Genomic DNA, 17,500 nt, shown 5'->3' with positions numbered 1-17,500 from the left:
TGGGCAGCTTCAAGCAGGAGCAGCTTGTTCCTGAATGGCAGCTCCTGGCTGTCTACACAGGCATGGGTTTTCTCAGGCTGGAAATCCTGTGTTCAGCAGGACTGCCTTCTGAGGTTTCAGGAGGAACAAGCTTGATCCTGATCTGGCTTGGCATGTTGAAATCCCTTGATTTCAGAAAGGAATTCACCCACTTTAGAGGGTGATTTTGACACAGCATTTTCACTGTTAGGATTGCAAGGCCCTGAAAACGCAACAACATACCTGCTACCTTCTGGGGAAGAAGGGAGTATTTTGCTTGTCAGTAATGATGTTTTTAATTTCATTTTCATGTATGTAAAAACATGTTTAAAATATTTTTTCTTTATATTATATTTATACTCTTGAGTTTAAATATAATACCTATATAATATTTATATGATATATTTATATGTTATAATATTTATAGTCTTGAGGACTCAACTACACTCCCGTCTGCTTTATTTTGCTTATTTTTACCAATTGGTTTTAAAATACCTTCGTATTGCGGTTTGTACATATTGAACTCTCCATTTTAACTTCTTTATGCTCAAATAATCCTTTTTCTCAAATAATCAGAAATCTAACAGCACCCAGGCAGGTGGTGACAACATGAAGCTCATGGTAAGAACTTGGGATTGGGAAATGCATTAAAGCTGAAACAGAAACGTTCATTATGCTTTTATGTAACTGCAGGTTTGGTTTTTGTTGCAATTGATTGAATAGTCTGTCTCTGCTATTTATAGCAATAAATCAAGGTGGATTTTTAATTAAGAAGACAGGCTGTTAAAACAAGGAAGGTAGGAGATAACGTATTTTTGCGTTGTTTTTGATGACCTCCCAGAAAATAAGAAATAAGAAGGCGTTCTCCTCCTTCTAGAAGGAAGCCAGAAAGTGGCTCTAGAGAGCTGAAGTCCTGGTCTCAACTGACAAAGTAGATGTCATTGTCTCTGAGCTGCTGTCTCTGCCTAAAATAAGCCAAATAGAAGTATGCTAGCAGTGGGATAGCAAGGGATCTTGCAGGGATCATCAAACAAGGGACTTGAGAGTAGATTAAAACCTTGCACCCTAAGCTCAAAGCAGGTGCAGTTCACTGAAGACCTGGATGGTCCCAGTTTGCAAGGCCTTTGGGTGAGTTGGGGCTATGCTAAAGTTTGAGGAAAATGCTGCTTTAGAAAAGACATGACTATGTACATCTGGCTTGCTAGTAAAATTGGGTGTTACTGCTTAGGATCCTTATGTATGAGAAGGAGAATCCCAGCACACAGGGACTGAGCCTGAGAGGTGAGTCTGTGGTTTTGGAGAGGAGTGTATGTCTTGGTTTATGGCATGCCACTGTTAGAGAATCATGCTCGCAGGACCATTCAGACCACATCTTTCATACCACAGTGCAGCTGGACTGCACCCATCTTGAGATGGGTGAGTAGATTTGGAAAAGAACATGTAAGCTACTATATTTTGAAATATCTTTTCTACCTTGAAGCATCCCTGGGAAAGAGCATGCTGAATTTCAATAATCTGTTGTTTGAAACTTAACATGTTCTGAAGTTCCCTATAAAATGGCAATTCGGGGGGGGGGGAGGGGGAAGGTTTTGTAAATAGAATGTCATATTTCCAAAATCACGTTTGTTCTCTGGTGGAATTTGAAGAACTTCACCAGAGCTGTTCAGCTCTGAATGCACTGCAGAGGTGATAGGTGTCTCCACCTCCATGAGAAGCCCATGGCATGCTCTTCCAGGTTGCCTCTCCCAGAGCTCTGAGAGTCCCCCAGCATAATAACATTCACAATATTAAGTCACAGGTGCCACACGCTGTTTGTATTCAGCAGCTCATGATTAATTCAAGTTATTACTGGGGTTGCAAGGAATCTTGACTGACATGGATAGTGCACATGGATAGGGCTCCCCAGAGCTGCAACATGAATACTTCTGTGTTCCCGTTCACCCTTTACAGCAGTTCACTAGGGTAAACCATCACAGACCAGCCCAGGACTGAGTGGAAACCCACTTGTAACTTAATGGAAGTTCCTTCATGTCCCAGTACATTTTCTGATTATTGATGAATTTGTATTTTGCAGCACTGAAAAACTATTTATATCCACTATTTGTACAGAAAGTCTTCAGCCACCACTGTAGGTCTGGAATCAGAATACTGGGACTGGCAACTGGATCTCAGAGTTGGGGGGTGAGGTGGCATAAAAATACCCCACTGGAGAGGAAGGAAGCAAATATTATTATGCAGCAGTCGCTAAGAAATGGGACATTTGAGGCCTGAATGGGGATAATAGAAGTATATGCGAAACCTTCCCCAAGAACCAAATAATTCACCTCATGCAGATATAACTTCCACTTGTGTGACATCTGTCTGGTCTAACAACAGGCAAATAGTTGGAAAAATTATTCTGCCGTTTAGCCTTTGCTGTCCTTGCCCTTTTGGTGCGCATACCCTCACCAGATGCCCCTGCAGCAAAAGCCTTCTTTGCCTGTTCCCTAAGCACATTCCTCATCCAACCAGTTGTGCCAGAGCAACCAGTCCCACCTATGTCTCCACTGCTCTGTACATAGAAAAATAAATATTAGCAAAGAAAAGGGGCTTAGGTACTCCTTAGGATTCATTTGAGCAGGGAGGGTGCAGAGCAGTTTCTGCCTACCCTATAAATCACCTCTGCTTTTTTTCCCTTATCTCAGCAAGAACAGCTGCCAGCTTTTCACAGATCAGAAGAGGTGTTACTGGAGATTATAAAATAAGCTAAAAATGCAATGAAGCAGGAAATGTCTTGTTGAAACAGAAGCTGATAGAGAGGTTGGTAGGAAAGAAACCACTAAATTGAAATCCTTTTTGGGTTGGCTGTCTCAATATATCACCATAAGGAGAGTTAAGCACAGGCTTCCCCACACCAACTCCTAGAGGAGACCAAGCAAATGCCAAACCAAAGGTTCAGCAAGGGCATGCAGCTGGTGTGCAATAATTGATAGAGACCTGTCCTAATTGAAATCAGGAAAACACTGTGCCCCAAAATCTACATTTCTACACTGTGTGTAGAAATGTGGGGAAGATGCCCCTAAATGCAAGTTCAAAGTGAGTGCTCTGTGTTCATAAATCGCTGAACTGCCTGGCTGCCCAGTACTGAGACATGTTACAGCCAGCATCAACTATGGGAAAGGTTGGCTTTCCTCTGCCCAGCAGGAAGGGTCTGTAGGCACCAGCCAAGGCCAGCAAAACCAGCAGCCTGACCTCCTTTGCTTCCCCACATTTCCCCTGCTTGGTGAGGACAACTAGCCTTAGAAAATCTACTAGTTACCCGTGCCTTTTTGAAGCCTCAGGAACTCATTTGAACTGGTTTTGTAGTAAGGAAAAGGGAAATGTGCAGCAGGGCTCTTAGCGCTGAGGAGCTCAAGCACTCAGAGGTGCCATATATTCACAAAACCTAGAATCAGGAAGGGGAAAACCAAGAGACATCTTTTGAAAAAACTGCTACCTTAGCTTGATCAAATGTTCCCACCACAAATACTAAGACTAGTTATGGACTGAAGAAAGTCCGCTTTGGAAATACAAATGTTCATTAAAAAAAATCCCTGAAAACTCAGTTATTCACACATAGCAAAGAGTTAGAAATAGCACAGCCCACAAAAGACAAAGCCAGAACATCTTTCCTTGTTACTTTGGATGATAACCCACCCTTGCAGGTTGACATCACTCCTTTCCCAGCAAGGCAAGTATCCAGACCACATGGAAGCTCCCCTTGAGCACCTACAATAATGCCAACTCTCAAGCAAGCTCTTATTTCACATCAGTTAAAGTCAGACCTGTCAGAGTTTACCTCCCAGCTCCCCCGTACCAACTGTCTGGCCTTCTTGTAGCTTTAGGAGTTGCATGGCAACGTCCTTAAGTCAGCACAGAGCAGAGGAACGCAATGACTGGGCTTGCTTCTTGGTTTAGGTACCTACAGCTTTTGCAGCTTTCCCCATCCTCCCTGCGCAGCTCTAGCCTCCTGGTGGCAGCAAAGCCCCTGGACACCACCAGGAGCTAGGATTTCACCTAGAACTTTGCATTAATAATTTCTAAATAATCTGTAGCACACAGTATGATGCTCCCATGTGAAATTTTTGAAGCTCTTCTGCCATCTTGCCTTCTGCTTTGCTAAGCTTAATTTCTGGAGAATTTGCAGATCAGTCCAATTCTGGGGACTTTGCTCTTGCATTTATGTCTCTAGAGGTGAAGTGACAGGTCACAGTGTCCAGAGGTGCTCCCCATTCACGCAGTGTGCTGAAAATCCTTGTTTTCTCATCCCCAAAATGATCCTCGACTTTCAAGACTCACAGGGGAAATTTCCCAGGGCTCAAGGGAGACTCTACAGAGAAAAAAGAATTGCTGATGATGTAAGTGATCAGCCCTCTGCAATCTTCACTGGGTCATGGGATGAGGAAAAACAAATAAGGACATATTGATCACTGGGCCAATTTCAAAATCTACCCTCAGGGGCCTGACCTACTTTGGACTAAGCTCATTTACTGGCAGTTTCTCCCCCTGCTCCCTGCATCCACAAGGACACTGCTACTTTCCTCAGATGGAAGCAGGGTGACATCTCCAGGTGTCTCCCAGGCTGGATGGAGCCACAGATGGTAACACCTAACAGGATGCATCAGAGTGAGCAGATATATCACAGCTGCCTACACAACATGTGTTCTCAGCCCAACCCAGACCTGGCCGCCCAGCTAATGGAGTAAGCAGAAAGAACAGGACAAACCCATTCTTACTACTGTTTTTGGCAGGAAAGATCTAGCGACTATGATAATGTGGTAATCTGTAAGGCCATTGCTTTTTGGAGCAATATATCACGTGAAACACCTGAGGACAGCAGCTTTTGCCTCCAGAGAGTTAAAACAAGGTATTGCAGCCTTTTCCAGCCACAGAACACAGGATATAAGGCACTGGGTAGGAGAAGGCTTCTCAGGCTAGGGGCTGGATCTTCTTCCTCTCCACCTGCCCCATGGAGCAGACATGAGCCAATGTCTCTGAACTAGCTTGCAACAATAAGGAGGATAAAAATGTTAATTCTGCCCGCTTCTCAAATTCATATACTTTACAGGCTCTGTGTCTGAAGGTAACATGGGGGTCAAACTCAGTGAGGCAGTTTGGACCATTTGTTCTGCCACAAGTGAGCAGAGCACAAGGCATACAGCAAAGCAAAACCAAAATCCTGATCACTATTACGATGATCAGGGTCTGGAGAAAAAGAAGAACGGGGGGGGGGGGGGGGGGGAATCAAGCAGGTTCTGCCCACCTAACCTTGCCTGGATACCCAGTGTTTTAACTCCATATCAATCATGGATCATGTATAAATTCAAACCTCTGAAGGGCTGTGAAGTGATGCTGGGATGCCAGGCAGCATGAGCTAAGACTGTGCAGCTTCTTTCTGCCAATGGCCTCAGCTGACCTTGGGCTTTTTGGCTCTCAGTGCCTTGGTTTCCCCATCTACACACTAAGCTATGCTTTTTGTAAAGAGTCATTTGTAGCAGGCAGGAGGAGGGGAACTGCCTGCGCTTAGTTAAACCTATGATTTTGCTGGTTCATTTCCTCTAGAAATAAAATATGGGAGGGAAAAGCATCCAAAATTTGCAGAGGACAGAGGCGAGGCAGACTCAGGCAGCCGAACAAGAATTTTCCCATCAGACTTGTGGGAGGCGGCTTGTTTGGGAAACACCTTGAGACCCAGCTAGAGTCCCAGACCCGAGAGCAGGCAGTGGGCAAGCGCAGAGTTGGAGCTTACACTGGGGGGTTTTGTTAGATATAAAAGGCTTAGATGGATCAATGCTAACTACAGCGCTTGGGATGTGGATGAGGGGAGCTATGCAGAGAGCAGAGCCTGCCATGGGATGGGCAGCCCAAACCCTCCTGGCACTGCTCAGCCTAATAGCGACTATTTGTGATGCCCAGGACACCTGCCCAGGTGAGTGAGGCACAAATCCTACTGCCATCCCACTGAGACAGCCTGCCTTAACTTCCCTCCATAATACAAGGAGATTGGGTGAGGGTGGAGGGATGTGATTATTTTTCTTCCGTGCTTTTCTTAATTCAGCTGTAAGTTGGAGGAGGGTAAGGGGGATCTGACATCTCAGCAGCCACTTTACAAAACTGCTGGTTCCAACCAAAGATGTGCCATCCTCCTCAACTTACCAGTGGCATCTCCAGGAACAGGCTGTCCCAGTTGAGGTTTTCCATCCTGGTGAAGGGGTTTTTGTTCATGGCACCTTGGCCCAGTTACTAAAGGATGCAGTGCAATACAAAGGATTGGTCAAGTGCTTGCTGGGTGCCAGGAACCCTGGCAGCTTGGGGATGCTGCACAAAGCTTTTTGTCTATATTCCTTGGGAAGGCAATAGGGGTGATTTCAAACTGACCTGCTGTTAGGAAATTTAGCAGAACCTTTACTGTTCACAGATCTGTCAGTGTCACATACTCTGCTGTCAATACTCCCTTGGGGCACCTCTCAGGTTTTGTTTTATTAAGCTACAGTTTATTTGTCATGCATGTAATGTCATATATAACAGCCTCCTCTCCTACTGAACTCCCCTGAAGCCAGAGAGATTCATTGTGTAGCTCCTCTAATATGTGAGGTCTCAATGCCATCCGTTGATCCACACACCTCCAAACTCCCACCCTCATTTCTTTTGCTTGTACAGTTTCTCAACTTCAGAGGGTTCAGTTTCCTCTCCAAGACATTTCAGAGCCCTAATAATCTCCACAAAGACTGTCTTCATTTCCTCAGAGGTGAGAATAGTGGGACTCGGTGATGCTGACCAGCTTGCCCTTCTCCAAGGATGCCCAGGGAACCCAGGTGCCTCTGGTCCAAAAGGAGAACCAGGTCTCCCAGGAACAAAAGGTGAGACCCCAAAAGCCAGCAATGAACACTGTGAGATGAGGTGGCTTTGTTGCTTGGGGCAGGGGAAGCTGATGCTGGAGCAGTGGCTGGCCTGGCACTGGCTTCTGCAACTAGAGAGTCGGAGTGGAAAACACTATGTCTAGAGATGGGCTGGTACACATGGAGTCACCTTTTCTCTCCTCAGTCCTGTCACAAGTCTGAAGTGGTCTTGGGGTGTGAAGTGCTATAACTTGTTTGATTCTTCTACAGTAAAAACATCTGTTTATTTTCTGAGTCTTTATTGAACTGTCGGTTGAGAGGGAAGCTGCGATGCTCCTGCATGTTTACCAGGGAACAGCTGGGGAACTGTGCAGGCACCCCCTATCCCAGAAAGCAAGGGAGATGGGAGTCCTTAGGGGTTTCATAGCCAACTCATGGAAAAGGTGAATCACACTAGCAGAGGGAAGAGACCCACTGTAGCAAAATCCGTGGACTGGCTCCAGGATGCACAAAGGTTATAGGAATTCCTATGTGAACTGCAAATTAGGATTTGCAATGGCAGTGCCAGTGTAGTGTAGCTTCAGCAGAAGGAAAGGAGTAAGGTATGTTGCAGGATTGAATTTAATTAACAAAACCCAGCTTCCTTGTTCTTGCAAAAGCCAAGGCCCAGCTGCCCGGGCTTCTGTATCCCCTCCCCTCTGGCCAATTTAATATGTGCATGTACAAACTGAGTCTTTCCTTGCAGGAGAAAGGGGAGCCCAGGGACTCCCTGGAAAAGCAGGACCACCTGGTGTAAAAGGTAATGTGCAACATATTCAGGTGTAATCCATAAATCTACCCAAGTTCAGGACATACTGGGACACAGAGTCTACAGAGATGAACTGTAGAGCTGGTCACAGTCCAAGAAAGAGCCCTGAAGTAGTGTAAGTAAAGCAGGATTTGGGGGTATGGATCTTGCATGGGGTGAGTACTAGAAAGAATGTCCTTGAGTGGGGCCACATTACAGAGGAAGACATTACTCTTCTTCTCAAAGTTCCCTACTGACCCTGACCAGCTCCCTAAAATCAGACCCCTCCTCATTCCCATCCTAACCTGCCTCTACAGGACAAACCTGCCCAAAAGCCTCCCCCCTTTTGAGGAGCTTTGCCATGTTTCCTCCAGGGTGCCTGATGAAGAGACACAATACCAAGTGTTTCCAGCAGCCTCCAGGCCTGGTCTTGGCGTGCAATGACCAGGAGGATGGGATCAAAACTCTAGGAAACAGCTGGCACAGGGTGAAGCAAGGAGGGAATGGGGGTTCTTCGCAATAGTATGAGCCCCTGAAAAGAGGACAATGTGTGCTGAGAAATCAGCTTCCACTCCATCCAGGCTGTGCTTGAGGTCTTCAGCAGGATCTGTGTGCTGCAGACATTGGAAAATTGTCTCTTTTAGAGAAACCAGTTCCCAGAACAAGGTGGCACCCAGGAACTGAGCACCAATGCACTGACTAGCTGGGAAAACAGCCCTTTTTGCATGCTGAATATGTAGCTATTTCCTGGCCAAAAGCACTAAAGACTTCAGCTGAAACTCCAGCAGGAGATGAAGGAACCCACTGGACAAGCAGCTATTGCCCCAAATTTCACAGATGCCTCACTGCAAATGGGAAGTTCCCACAAAAAGTTACTGGGATGGAGCTGAGAATCCCCAATACCTCTCCAGCAGCATTTCCCTCTCCCTTCTGTCCTGCTCCTCCTGCTTTTCTGAGAGATGCTGCTGATCAAGAGAGCAGACAGGCCAGGTGGCAGCATCAGCTGAGACACAGGAGAGCACCATGGCTTTGCACCACTTGAGAGCCCTCACCTGTACATTTGGGACATAGGGAGGGGGTGGAGCAGATACCTGGGGAGTCACAGTAATCCACTTGCTTTGAATCATCTGTGATGAGCATTTTCGTCTCGTGTCTTGCAGGTTCAGCTGGAGAGCCTGGCTTCCCAGGTAAATTATGCTGTGCTGAATTTATCATATGAGCTGGTTTAGTTAAAATTCTACTCTGTGCTGTTCGGGAACAACACACCAGGTGGAGCACTATACAGAAATAAAGCCCCCCCACATATACTGGATGGGGCTGTTTGGTGGCAGTTGTGCCCCATTGTAGGCTCAGCCCTGGCCCAGATGGTGTAAGCAGCTCCTCTCCCAAACCAGCTCTTCAGCAACAGGGGCCGCCCCCAGCTCCCCATGCTGCTGCACAGCACCATCACCTGCAGAAACCACAGGGCTTCCCATACCCCAGCCTGAGGGACCAGCCAGATTCGTGCAGACCTCTGACCTTCCCGTGCTATGGCAAAAGGCAGAGGCTCAGATGAAACTCAGTCACTGCCAGAGCCAGGGGAACGTCTTTCTACCAGCACTAGCAAAAGGGTAGAGAGAAAACAAGGTTTTTTTCCTGATGCCATCATTCCACATGCAAGAGCCACTGGCATCCATCAATGGGCACTGGCTGCACTGAGGCTGCCCTCACTGGAATTTGGCTTGTAATAGCTGGGGACCAAGCACTGCTGATCTAGTGGCTCGTTCAGCACATTTGCTCCAGCTGTCTCAGCTGCTCCAAAGCCATTGACTCTGCCATCAGCAAACATTCCCCTCTTGGGGCTTTGACCTTGCCTTCCCACACGTGTGTTTCATCCTTCCCACACCCATCTGCTCCTGTCCCAGCCCAGTGGGACTCACTGGCACAAAGTGTTGATACCCAACTCTATGGGCTAGCCAGCAGCAGGCAGAGCAAACACGTCCAGTGGAGACACATTTTGTGTCAGTCTTGCCATTTGGACCTCTCAGCCCCAGATCAGATGTCAGGGGAAAATATATCATGCTGGGTCCAACAGTCCGAGAGGCAAGGCTGCTGGTCCTTGTGCATCTATAATGTGTCCCAGCCTCCTGGTAGCCACCCTGTGTGCCTGTTAGGTGACCTGGAAAGTTGCTCCCAGTGACTGAGGGTGCTGAGTATCACTACTGTAATAACAGGACTCTGTGACTTGGGTTCCCACCTGCCGTTGTCCCTCTGTGCTCTTCTGGGTCTGTGCAAATGGGCCTTTGATGGGCTGGTGGGTCTTCTCTGGTGGGCGCAGGTGCAGATGGGGCAGAACTTTTATTGAGTTACTCATCCTGCCTGGTTTCTCTGTGCCTCTGTTGTGTGCACAGATGAGTTAAACCCTTCTCGTGACATCACAGCTCTCTACCAGTGCAGCAGAATTTGTCTTGAAAAGCAAATAATGCCAAGTGCTGGTGGAGGGGAGGGCAGGGTGTGGAAGGTGAAGAGCAATTGATTGGTGTTGTGTGTCCAACAGGAATGAAAGGAGAACCTGGATTTCCAGAAACCTGGGGTAAGTTTCATTCTGAGGTACTTCATGCCACTGTTGGCTTTCCAGAGCAGATGCTGGTGGAATCCCTGCACCAGAAGTCAGGATAGTGCAGCAATAGTGACATTGAAGGATGGGGTAAGGAAATATCACAGTCCATTTGCTTTGACAGCCATATGCAGCTTCTGTGTGTCTACTCTGTAATCCAGCTGGGCCAGAAAAGTCCTGTCCTCTGAGCACTATCTGAGTCACCTGCCTTCTGTGTGTCTCAGACATCTGTCAGGTCTTGAGAGCCTCTGTGTCCTGGTTTCCAAGATGAAACCACTAGAAACAGCTCTACAGACATGCTGCCACTTCAAAGGCAGTTATACCACCATGCTTGGAGTGCCAGGTACAGTAGATGCAGAGTTCACGTGTGATAGTGCTCAGATTAACTTAACCATTGGGAAAAAGAAGGGAAGGGAAGGGAAGGGAAGGGAAGGGAAGGGAAGGGAAGGGAAGGGAAGGGAAGGGAAGGGAAGGGAAGGGAAGGGAAGGGAAGGGAAGGGAAGGGAAGGGAAGGAGGAGAGAGGAGAGGAGAGGAGAGAGGAAAGGAAAGGAAAGGAAAGGAAAGGAAAGGAAAGGAAAGGAAAGGAAAGGAAAGGAAAGGAAAGGAGAGGGAAAGAAGGAAAGGGAAGGGAAGGGAAGGGAAGGGAAGGGAAGGGAAGGGAAGGGAAGGGAAGGGAAGGGAAGGGAAGGGAAGGAGGAGAGAGGAGAGGAGAGAGGAAAGGAAAGGAAAGGAAAGGAAAGGAAAGGAAAGGAAAGGAAAGGAAAGGAAAGGAAAGGAGAGGGAAAGAAGGGAAGGGAAGGGAAGGGAAGGGAAGGGAAGGGAAGGGAAGGGAAGGGAAGGGAAGGAAGGGAAGGGAAGGGAAGGGAAGGGAAGGGAAGGGAAGGGAAGGGAAGGGAAGGAGGAGAGAGGAGAGGAGAGAGGAAAGGAAAGGAAAGGAAAGGAAAGGAAAGGAAAGGAAAGGAAAGGAAAGGAAAGGAAAGGAAAGGAAAGGAAAGGAAAGGAAAGGAAAGGAAAGGAAAGGAGAGGGAAAGAAGGAAGGAAAGGAAAGGAAAGGAAAGGAAAGGAAAGGAAAGGAAAGGAAAGGAAAGGAAAGGAAAGGAAAGGAAAGGAGAGGGAAAGAAGGAAAGGAAAGGAAAGGAAAGGAAAGGGAAAGGAAAGGAAAGGAAAGGAAAGGAAAGGAAAGGAAAGGAAAAGGAAAGGAAAGGAAAGGAAGGAGGAGAGGAAAGGGAAGGAAAGGAAAGGAAAGGAAAGGAAAGGAAAGGAAAGGAAAGGAAAGGAAAGGAAAGGAAAGGAAAGGAAAGGAAAGGAAAGGAAAGGAAAGGAAAGAGGAAAGGAAAGGAAAGGAAAGGAAACAAGCTTTAGTTGTCCCATCTGTCTCCATGAGGTAAAGCCAAAGCAGAACTACAACCTGCTCTGGCTACACTTGGATGCCATAGGGCCACAGTCATATGCAGAGAAACACTCAGGCACATCAGAGCTGCTGTAACACCAGATGCCACTGAACTGGCCCCTTGCTGCCCCAGATGCTCCTCTGCCCTTTTATGTTTCCTGGGCATGTAAAAATACTTCACTAATAAGGAACAGGCCAAGTCCAGCACCATCCCTCCCTTAGGAAGGACACCCATGCCCACAAGACAGCCTGGTACAGCTCTGCATCCATTAATCAAACAGCACACTCAGACACCCACTCCACCAGCACCGTCTCAGGTTATCTCCCAAGGCTTTCACCTGTGAAAGCCACAGAGGCAACTGGAAGCTGGGATGCCTGAAAAGGACCATTCCAGTCAATCCTTTGGCAGCTGTGAATCTGAGTTTCTATCATCAGGTGTGGGTTTTGGGAGGAAGAATAAATTTATACATAATATATATGTATATATTCAAAAGTGACATCTGTCCAACCTGAACACTGTTTTCTCTATTACAGGTAGATGTTTTTCTGTGTCACCACTCCTTTGCTGCTAACTACTCAAACACTCCCTGTGCCCCCCACATACATTCCTGAGCCTGGGCAAATTCCTGGATCATGAGTTTGTCATCCTGCTCAGAGCAGCTCCATCACCCAGGCCTCCAAAAGAGCCATTGCAGATGAGAGGAGTCTGAGCACCTTAGGCCATCTCTTAGAATGTGCCCATCTCCACTATGACATACGGACTCAGAAGCTGCAACGGGGTTTGGCTCCCAGTACATGTGTGCCAGAGTCCTGCAGTGCAAAGAGCCAGCTGGGAGGTTGAAGGGCTCAAAGCCTCAGGCTTAGGGAGTGAGGTTGATGTGCCCCCTGGATGCAGTGAGTCCATTGTAACTCTTTCCACTCAATCTCTTTCCCTGATTTGCACAGAAGCCAGGAACTGCCAAGAGCTGTTGGGTAGAGGCAAGATCCTGAGTGGCTGGTACACCATCTACCCCCAAGGCTGCAATGCCACTACTGTCTTCTGCGACATGGACACCGATGGCGGAGGGTGGATTGTGAGTAGGATGAGGAGAGGGAGGTTTCTAAGTTCCTACAAAGGTTTTTATTAAGGCTGCAAAGGATGGCACAGAAATAGAAACAAAAAGGGAGGAAAACACACACTGAGGGGACAGCTGAGGTTCATGTCAGCAAGCCAGGGTGAATCCCTATGGATGCAGGGGATTCTCCCAGGGGATGTCTCTGGGAGCAGGCTGAGTACAACAGACCCATGCCCTGCTTAAATCAGAAAATCATTTCCTCCTCATTTCAAAGGGCAGACGGAGGAGGTCTATAAATTAGAGATTCCTCCGGAGTTTGGTCCCCAGAGACCTGCAGGAGTGTCCTGACCCAGGTGGAGCATTTGCTGGGCTATCCGGGCGCTGAGGATGCTTTTGGGTGTGGGTGGCAGGCCTGTGGTTCTCCTTTCCTGCAGGTTTTCCAGAGGCGCTGGGATGGGTCAGTGAACTTCTTGCGAGATTGGGATTCATACAAACGAGGCTTTGGCAACCAGCTGACCGAGTTCTGGCTGGGGAATGACAACATCCACTTCCTCACCTCGCTGGGTAAGGTCTCTCTCCGTCCTGGACTGGGGCCCTCTGAGTCCAACCCCTGTACCACACTTGGTCATTAAAGGACTCTGAACTTCCTGCATCTATCTAAGGCCCCAACAGTTAATCCTAAACAGCATGCAGGCCCTTGCAGCCCATAGCACACAGGAAATTGCATTCTAAAAAAACCCAAAACTAGAAGCCAGGGAAGAGAATGAGCTGGTTACATGACCTATCCCAGAGATAGGCCAAAACATCTTCCTACTAGGACTAGTTGTGATGGCAGTCATCTTGTTCACACACAGCCTTGGAGTCACAGCTGTGTACAGGACTCATGTGTGTGTACCTCTCAGTGCCCATGACCACCCAACATCAGATCAGAAAAGGTGCTTCACAAGAAAGCCATCAATGCTTCTGCAGGAATTTCAAATAAATCATGATCTTGAGAGATAGTAGCAGAAGCTCCTCTTAAGTTCATAGAATCAACTGGGTTGGAAAAGACCTTTAAGATCACCGAGTCCAACTGTTCCCAGCACTGCCAAGGCCACCACTAATCCATGGCACTAAGGGCCTTGTCTACACGGTTTGTGAACGCTTCCAAGGACGGTGACTCCAGCACTGCCCTGGGCAGCCTGTTCCAATGCCTGAGCACCCCTTCAGGGAAGAAGTTTTCCCTAATATCCACTCTAAACCTCCCCTGGTGCAGCTTGAGGCCATTTCCTCTTGTCCTATCACTTTTTATTGGGAGCAGAGACCAGCCACCTCCTGGCTCTATCCTCCTGTCAGGTACTTGTAGAGAGATACAATTCTCTTAAGTTAGCTCAGAGCTTCTTAAACCCTTCACCCTGAAATCCAGGTGTGTGGTCACCAATCAGCCCTGCACCACTGCTGTCTACCTTCTCTTCTAGGACTCTCTGAACTCCGCATTGACCTGAGAGACTTTGACAACAACTACTATTTTGCCAAGTACGCTTCATTCAGAGTTTTAGGAGAGTCTGAGAAATATAAACTGGTTCTAGGAGATTTCCTTGGTGGAAATGCTGGTAAGTAAGTCAGCAGCAGCTCACTGGGAAAGGCTGTTTTCTAGATCATTTCAGAAGTGTTCAGCATTTATAGTGCAGAGCTGTATTGTATAAACTCCTTGTACCATCTACATTTTGGGTCAATCTTTAAAATTGGCCGTGGTACTTCAGGCGCTGAGTGGTCTTTGTGTGAGGGAAGGACAGGGACCGCCTCACCTGCAGGAGCGTGACCTACAGGCCCAGCCACTTGGTTTAGCAGCAAATGTGGAGCCTGGTCCTGAGCAGCACCTCAATCCAAGGTAACCTTCCCAACAGCTCTGCAGCAGCTGGGCCAAGTTCTCCCTTCAGTTATATTGAAAGGAAATATTTGCACACAAGGTTTGGCATTTCCAGGGCTGGGGTGCTGTTAGCATCCCAGTGCATCAGCACTGCATCCTCTTAATGCCTGATGTTCTGTTTTGCTTTAAAAAGCAAATAAATCCTTGCCAAAATTCAATACCCCTCATGCAGGAATGAGTGAAACCAAAACCTGAGATAGCAATGTTCTGGGTTTATATGGCTTTGTACACTGCAACTCTGTCTGATAGTCCAGACCTCAGTATGCCTGCAGAGAATCTGAGCAAGAGAAGTGAGCTGAGTGCAAGAGAAGTGACTCCTGTGTAACTGTGAGGAGAACATGGTCCATTTGATTCAGAAGCATAGATACATTCTCTGTGCTTTAGCAGTCCTGGAAGAGCTCAGGATGGTCTGTTTCTCCAGGACCAAGAAGGAAACCTGGGCAACCAAGAGAATAGCAGGATTTATAAAATCTGCCTTGCATCCAGCAAGGCCCACTGCTGCCCTGCAGTGGTGCTCAGACATGTCAGGTTTTGTACTCTCTATTACAGTAACTGTGAATGTGTGCTCTCTGCAGGAGACTCCTTATCATACCACAAGGACATGCCATTTTCAACAACAGACGAGGACAATGACATGAGCTCCTTTAACTGTGCCACAGAATACAAGGGAGCGTGGTGGTACAATGACTGCCATTACTCTAACTTGAATGGGATGTACTGGTTGGGTGTTCACGGGAGCTATGCTGATGGCATAAACTGGAAGACAGGCAAAGAATACCATTACTCCCATAAGCGAACGGAAATGAAATTCAGGCCAGTTTAACATGGCAAGAGAATGTCTGACTACCACCATCAGGTGCCATTCAACAGCCTAGAGTAGACACAAAACAAAGTTGTTTGAGGGCAAAATTGGACCAGGATGGATATTACAGGTTGTGCCTTCAGGCTAGAGCAGACTTTTAGAGACCACAAGAGACTGGTGCGGGTTTGAGCTCCTGTAAGCACCAGACTCTCACCCTGGACTATCTCCAGCAGCCCCACAAATGCTGACTGAGCCTGAGCATCTTTTCCTGAAAAGTATATTACCTTGATTTAAAGTGATGGTGAGGCTACTGCATCTCAGTAAAGCTTTCATATATTATTACCCTAAATGGTGATTACTGGTAATTTTCAGTCTTTCCACATGTATGAAGCCTCCAGTGCTCTTGCAGCCTGCTTTTCTGTCGGATCTAAGAGCTATCTTGAAAGGCACTGAATACCCGACAGCCCCCCGCTCTCTCCCTGCAGGCTGTGACAGAGCCACGATGTAAACCAGCATGAAAAGAACTGAGCTTCCAGCACACGGCTGTCAGCACTGCCACCTCCCTCCTTCCCTCCCTACTGCCTCACACAGTCCATGGTTCAGGACCTCACGTGGGACCTCAGCTTCTCGAACCACAGGAGTGTTGCCCAGCACTTCCCACCATGACACAACTGCAGCCACTCCTCCAAGGCACATTTCTAGATCTCATTCTTTAGCCACTGTGGACCAAGAACTGGATACAGAACTGTCTGTCCAGCAATATTTTTGGTACCAAGACACTACAGTAGTCCCAAGTCAAGCCTTGCACAAGTGAACATCATGTAAATTGCCAAGAGGTGCCAGTATCTTCCATTTCCCCTTGTTTCCAGTGGCATTTGAAGATACGCTATCTGCTGGAAGATGGAGGCAGTTCATACAGTTACTGTGATGTTGTATTTGACTATTAGCAGAACTGGTTAAAGGAGCTCTTCTTCATGGACTCCTCCTCCATAGGGGAGGAGAGCCTGCTGCTACCTCCTCCCTGCAGGGACAGATCAGAGTCAGTGGAAGCAGAGTATTTATTTGTGTATGTTCCTAATGGTCCCAGGTTTATCACACTACTTATTGCATAGATGTGTAGCAAGGGCAGCTACACCCCTACAATACTGAATCCAAACTTTGTGGGTGAGAAAAGCAAAGAGGCCACTCATCCAGCACACCAGAGCCAGTCAACGATGTGCTAAGAAACAAAGCTGAGGCTTTGCATCTCCCTATTCGCTATGTCCTGTCCCTGCTTACTTCTCCTTTTCAGGTACATGAGAGGTCTGAGCAGAGAAGCACACACTGCAAGTCCCATAGACACTTCCCCATCTCCATGAGCTGCGTTTTGTTTTTCTCCTACTCCCAGCCAGTTTGACATGTCCTCAGCAGGAGCAGCAGCAAGGTCTCAAGCATCCAGTTGTGCCTCACCCAATCAGCCACTGATGTTGTTGTCTCAGAGATGCCCAAGGTGCTGTCACAGACAGTTCTGCAAAACCACAGACTCCTCTGCAGAGACGTAAGAGCTGGTGCCGACAGTCAGCTTTAACGTTGCTAAAAGTGCTGAATCCCCTTTCTCTGCTCCCCTCTATCTTCTCCTCCTACTACACAGAAACCTTCAACATTTAAATTTCATCTGTGAAGGACACCGATGTTAGAGGGATCAAAAGAACACCAAGAGCAGTTCACATAAGCCCATCTGGTTGATATTCCCAGGCTGCCACCCAACTCCATGGAGGAAATGTTCGGGTATGAAAAGCCATCACCAGTGCTAGGTGAAGTGATTTGGTCTTGGCTGCAGAGTGAAATTCTCATGCATCCCCTAAGCTGGTGCAGTAAGCCATGGGTTGGTACCACATCCCCAATCACTTCAGGGCAGAAAATGCTCCCTATGCTGACACAGGTATGTGGGGGAGAGGGTCCTTGGGCTTGATGGTCCATTTCAGGCACCATGCCTGCAGCAGTCAGAGAGGGTTTGTGACTCCAGCCAGGAAGACTTGAACCACTAAGGTCAGGATCCAGTTCCCTAGGTACATACACATACCACTCTCACCTCTCCCTAGGAAG

The 17,500-nt window shown here is 47.5% G+C and overlaps 2 protein-coding genes across 5 annotated transcripts in view; one reads left to right on the top strand and one right to left on the bottom strand.

The window, feature by feature from the left end:
* LOC115616921 (ankyrin repeat and MYND domain-containing protein 1-like) overlaps positions 1 to 17,500 on the bottom strand; it is an 83,192-nt gene that overhangs the window by 34,147 nt on the left and 31,545 nt on the right. The window lies entirely within an intron of this gene.
* LOC115617016 (ficolin-2-like) lies at positions 628 to 15,663 on the top strand. The gene is given in 11 exon segments (XM_030507009.1): positions 628 to 639; positions 5,732 to 5,785; positions 5,787 to 5,881; positions 5,883 to 5,965; positions 6,783 to 6,896; positions 7,621 to 7,674; positions 8,823 to 8,849; positions 12,595 to 12,722; positions 13,139 to 13,268; positions 14,162 to 14,296; positions 15,189 to 15,663. Coding segments are annotated over 11 exon segments (1,080 nt in total). The 3' UTR covers positions 15,437 to 15,663.

This window comes from Strigops habroptila, chromosome 15 (genome assembly GCF_004027225.2).
Source record: "Strigops habroptila isolate Jane chromosome 15, bStrHab1.2.pri, whole genome shotgun sequence".
NCBI lineage: Eukaryota > Metazoa > Chordata > Aves > Psittaciformes > Psittacidae > Strigops > Strigops habroptila.
The sequence above is the reverse complement of the archived record's forward strand: the minus strand, read 5'-3'. Positions and strand labels throughout refer to the sequence as shown.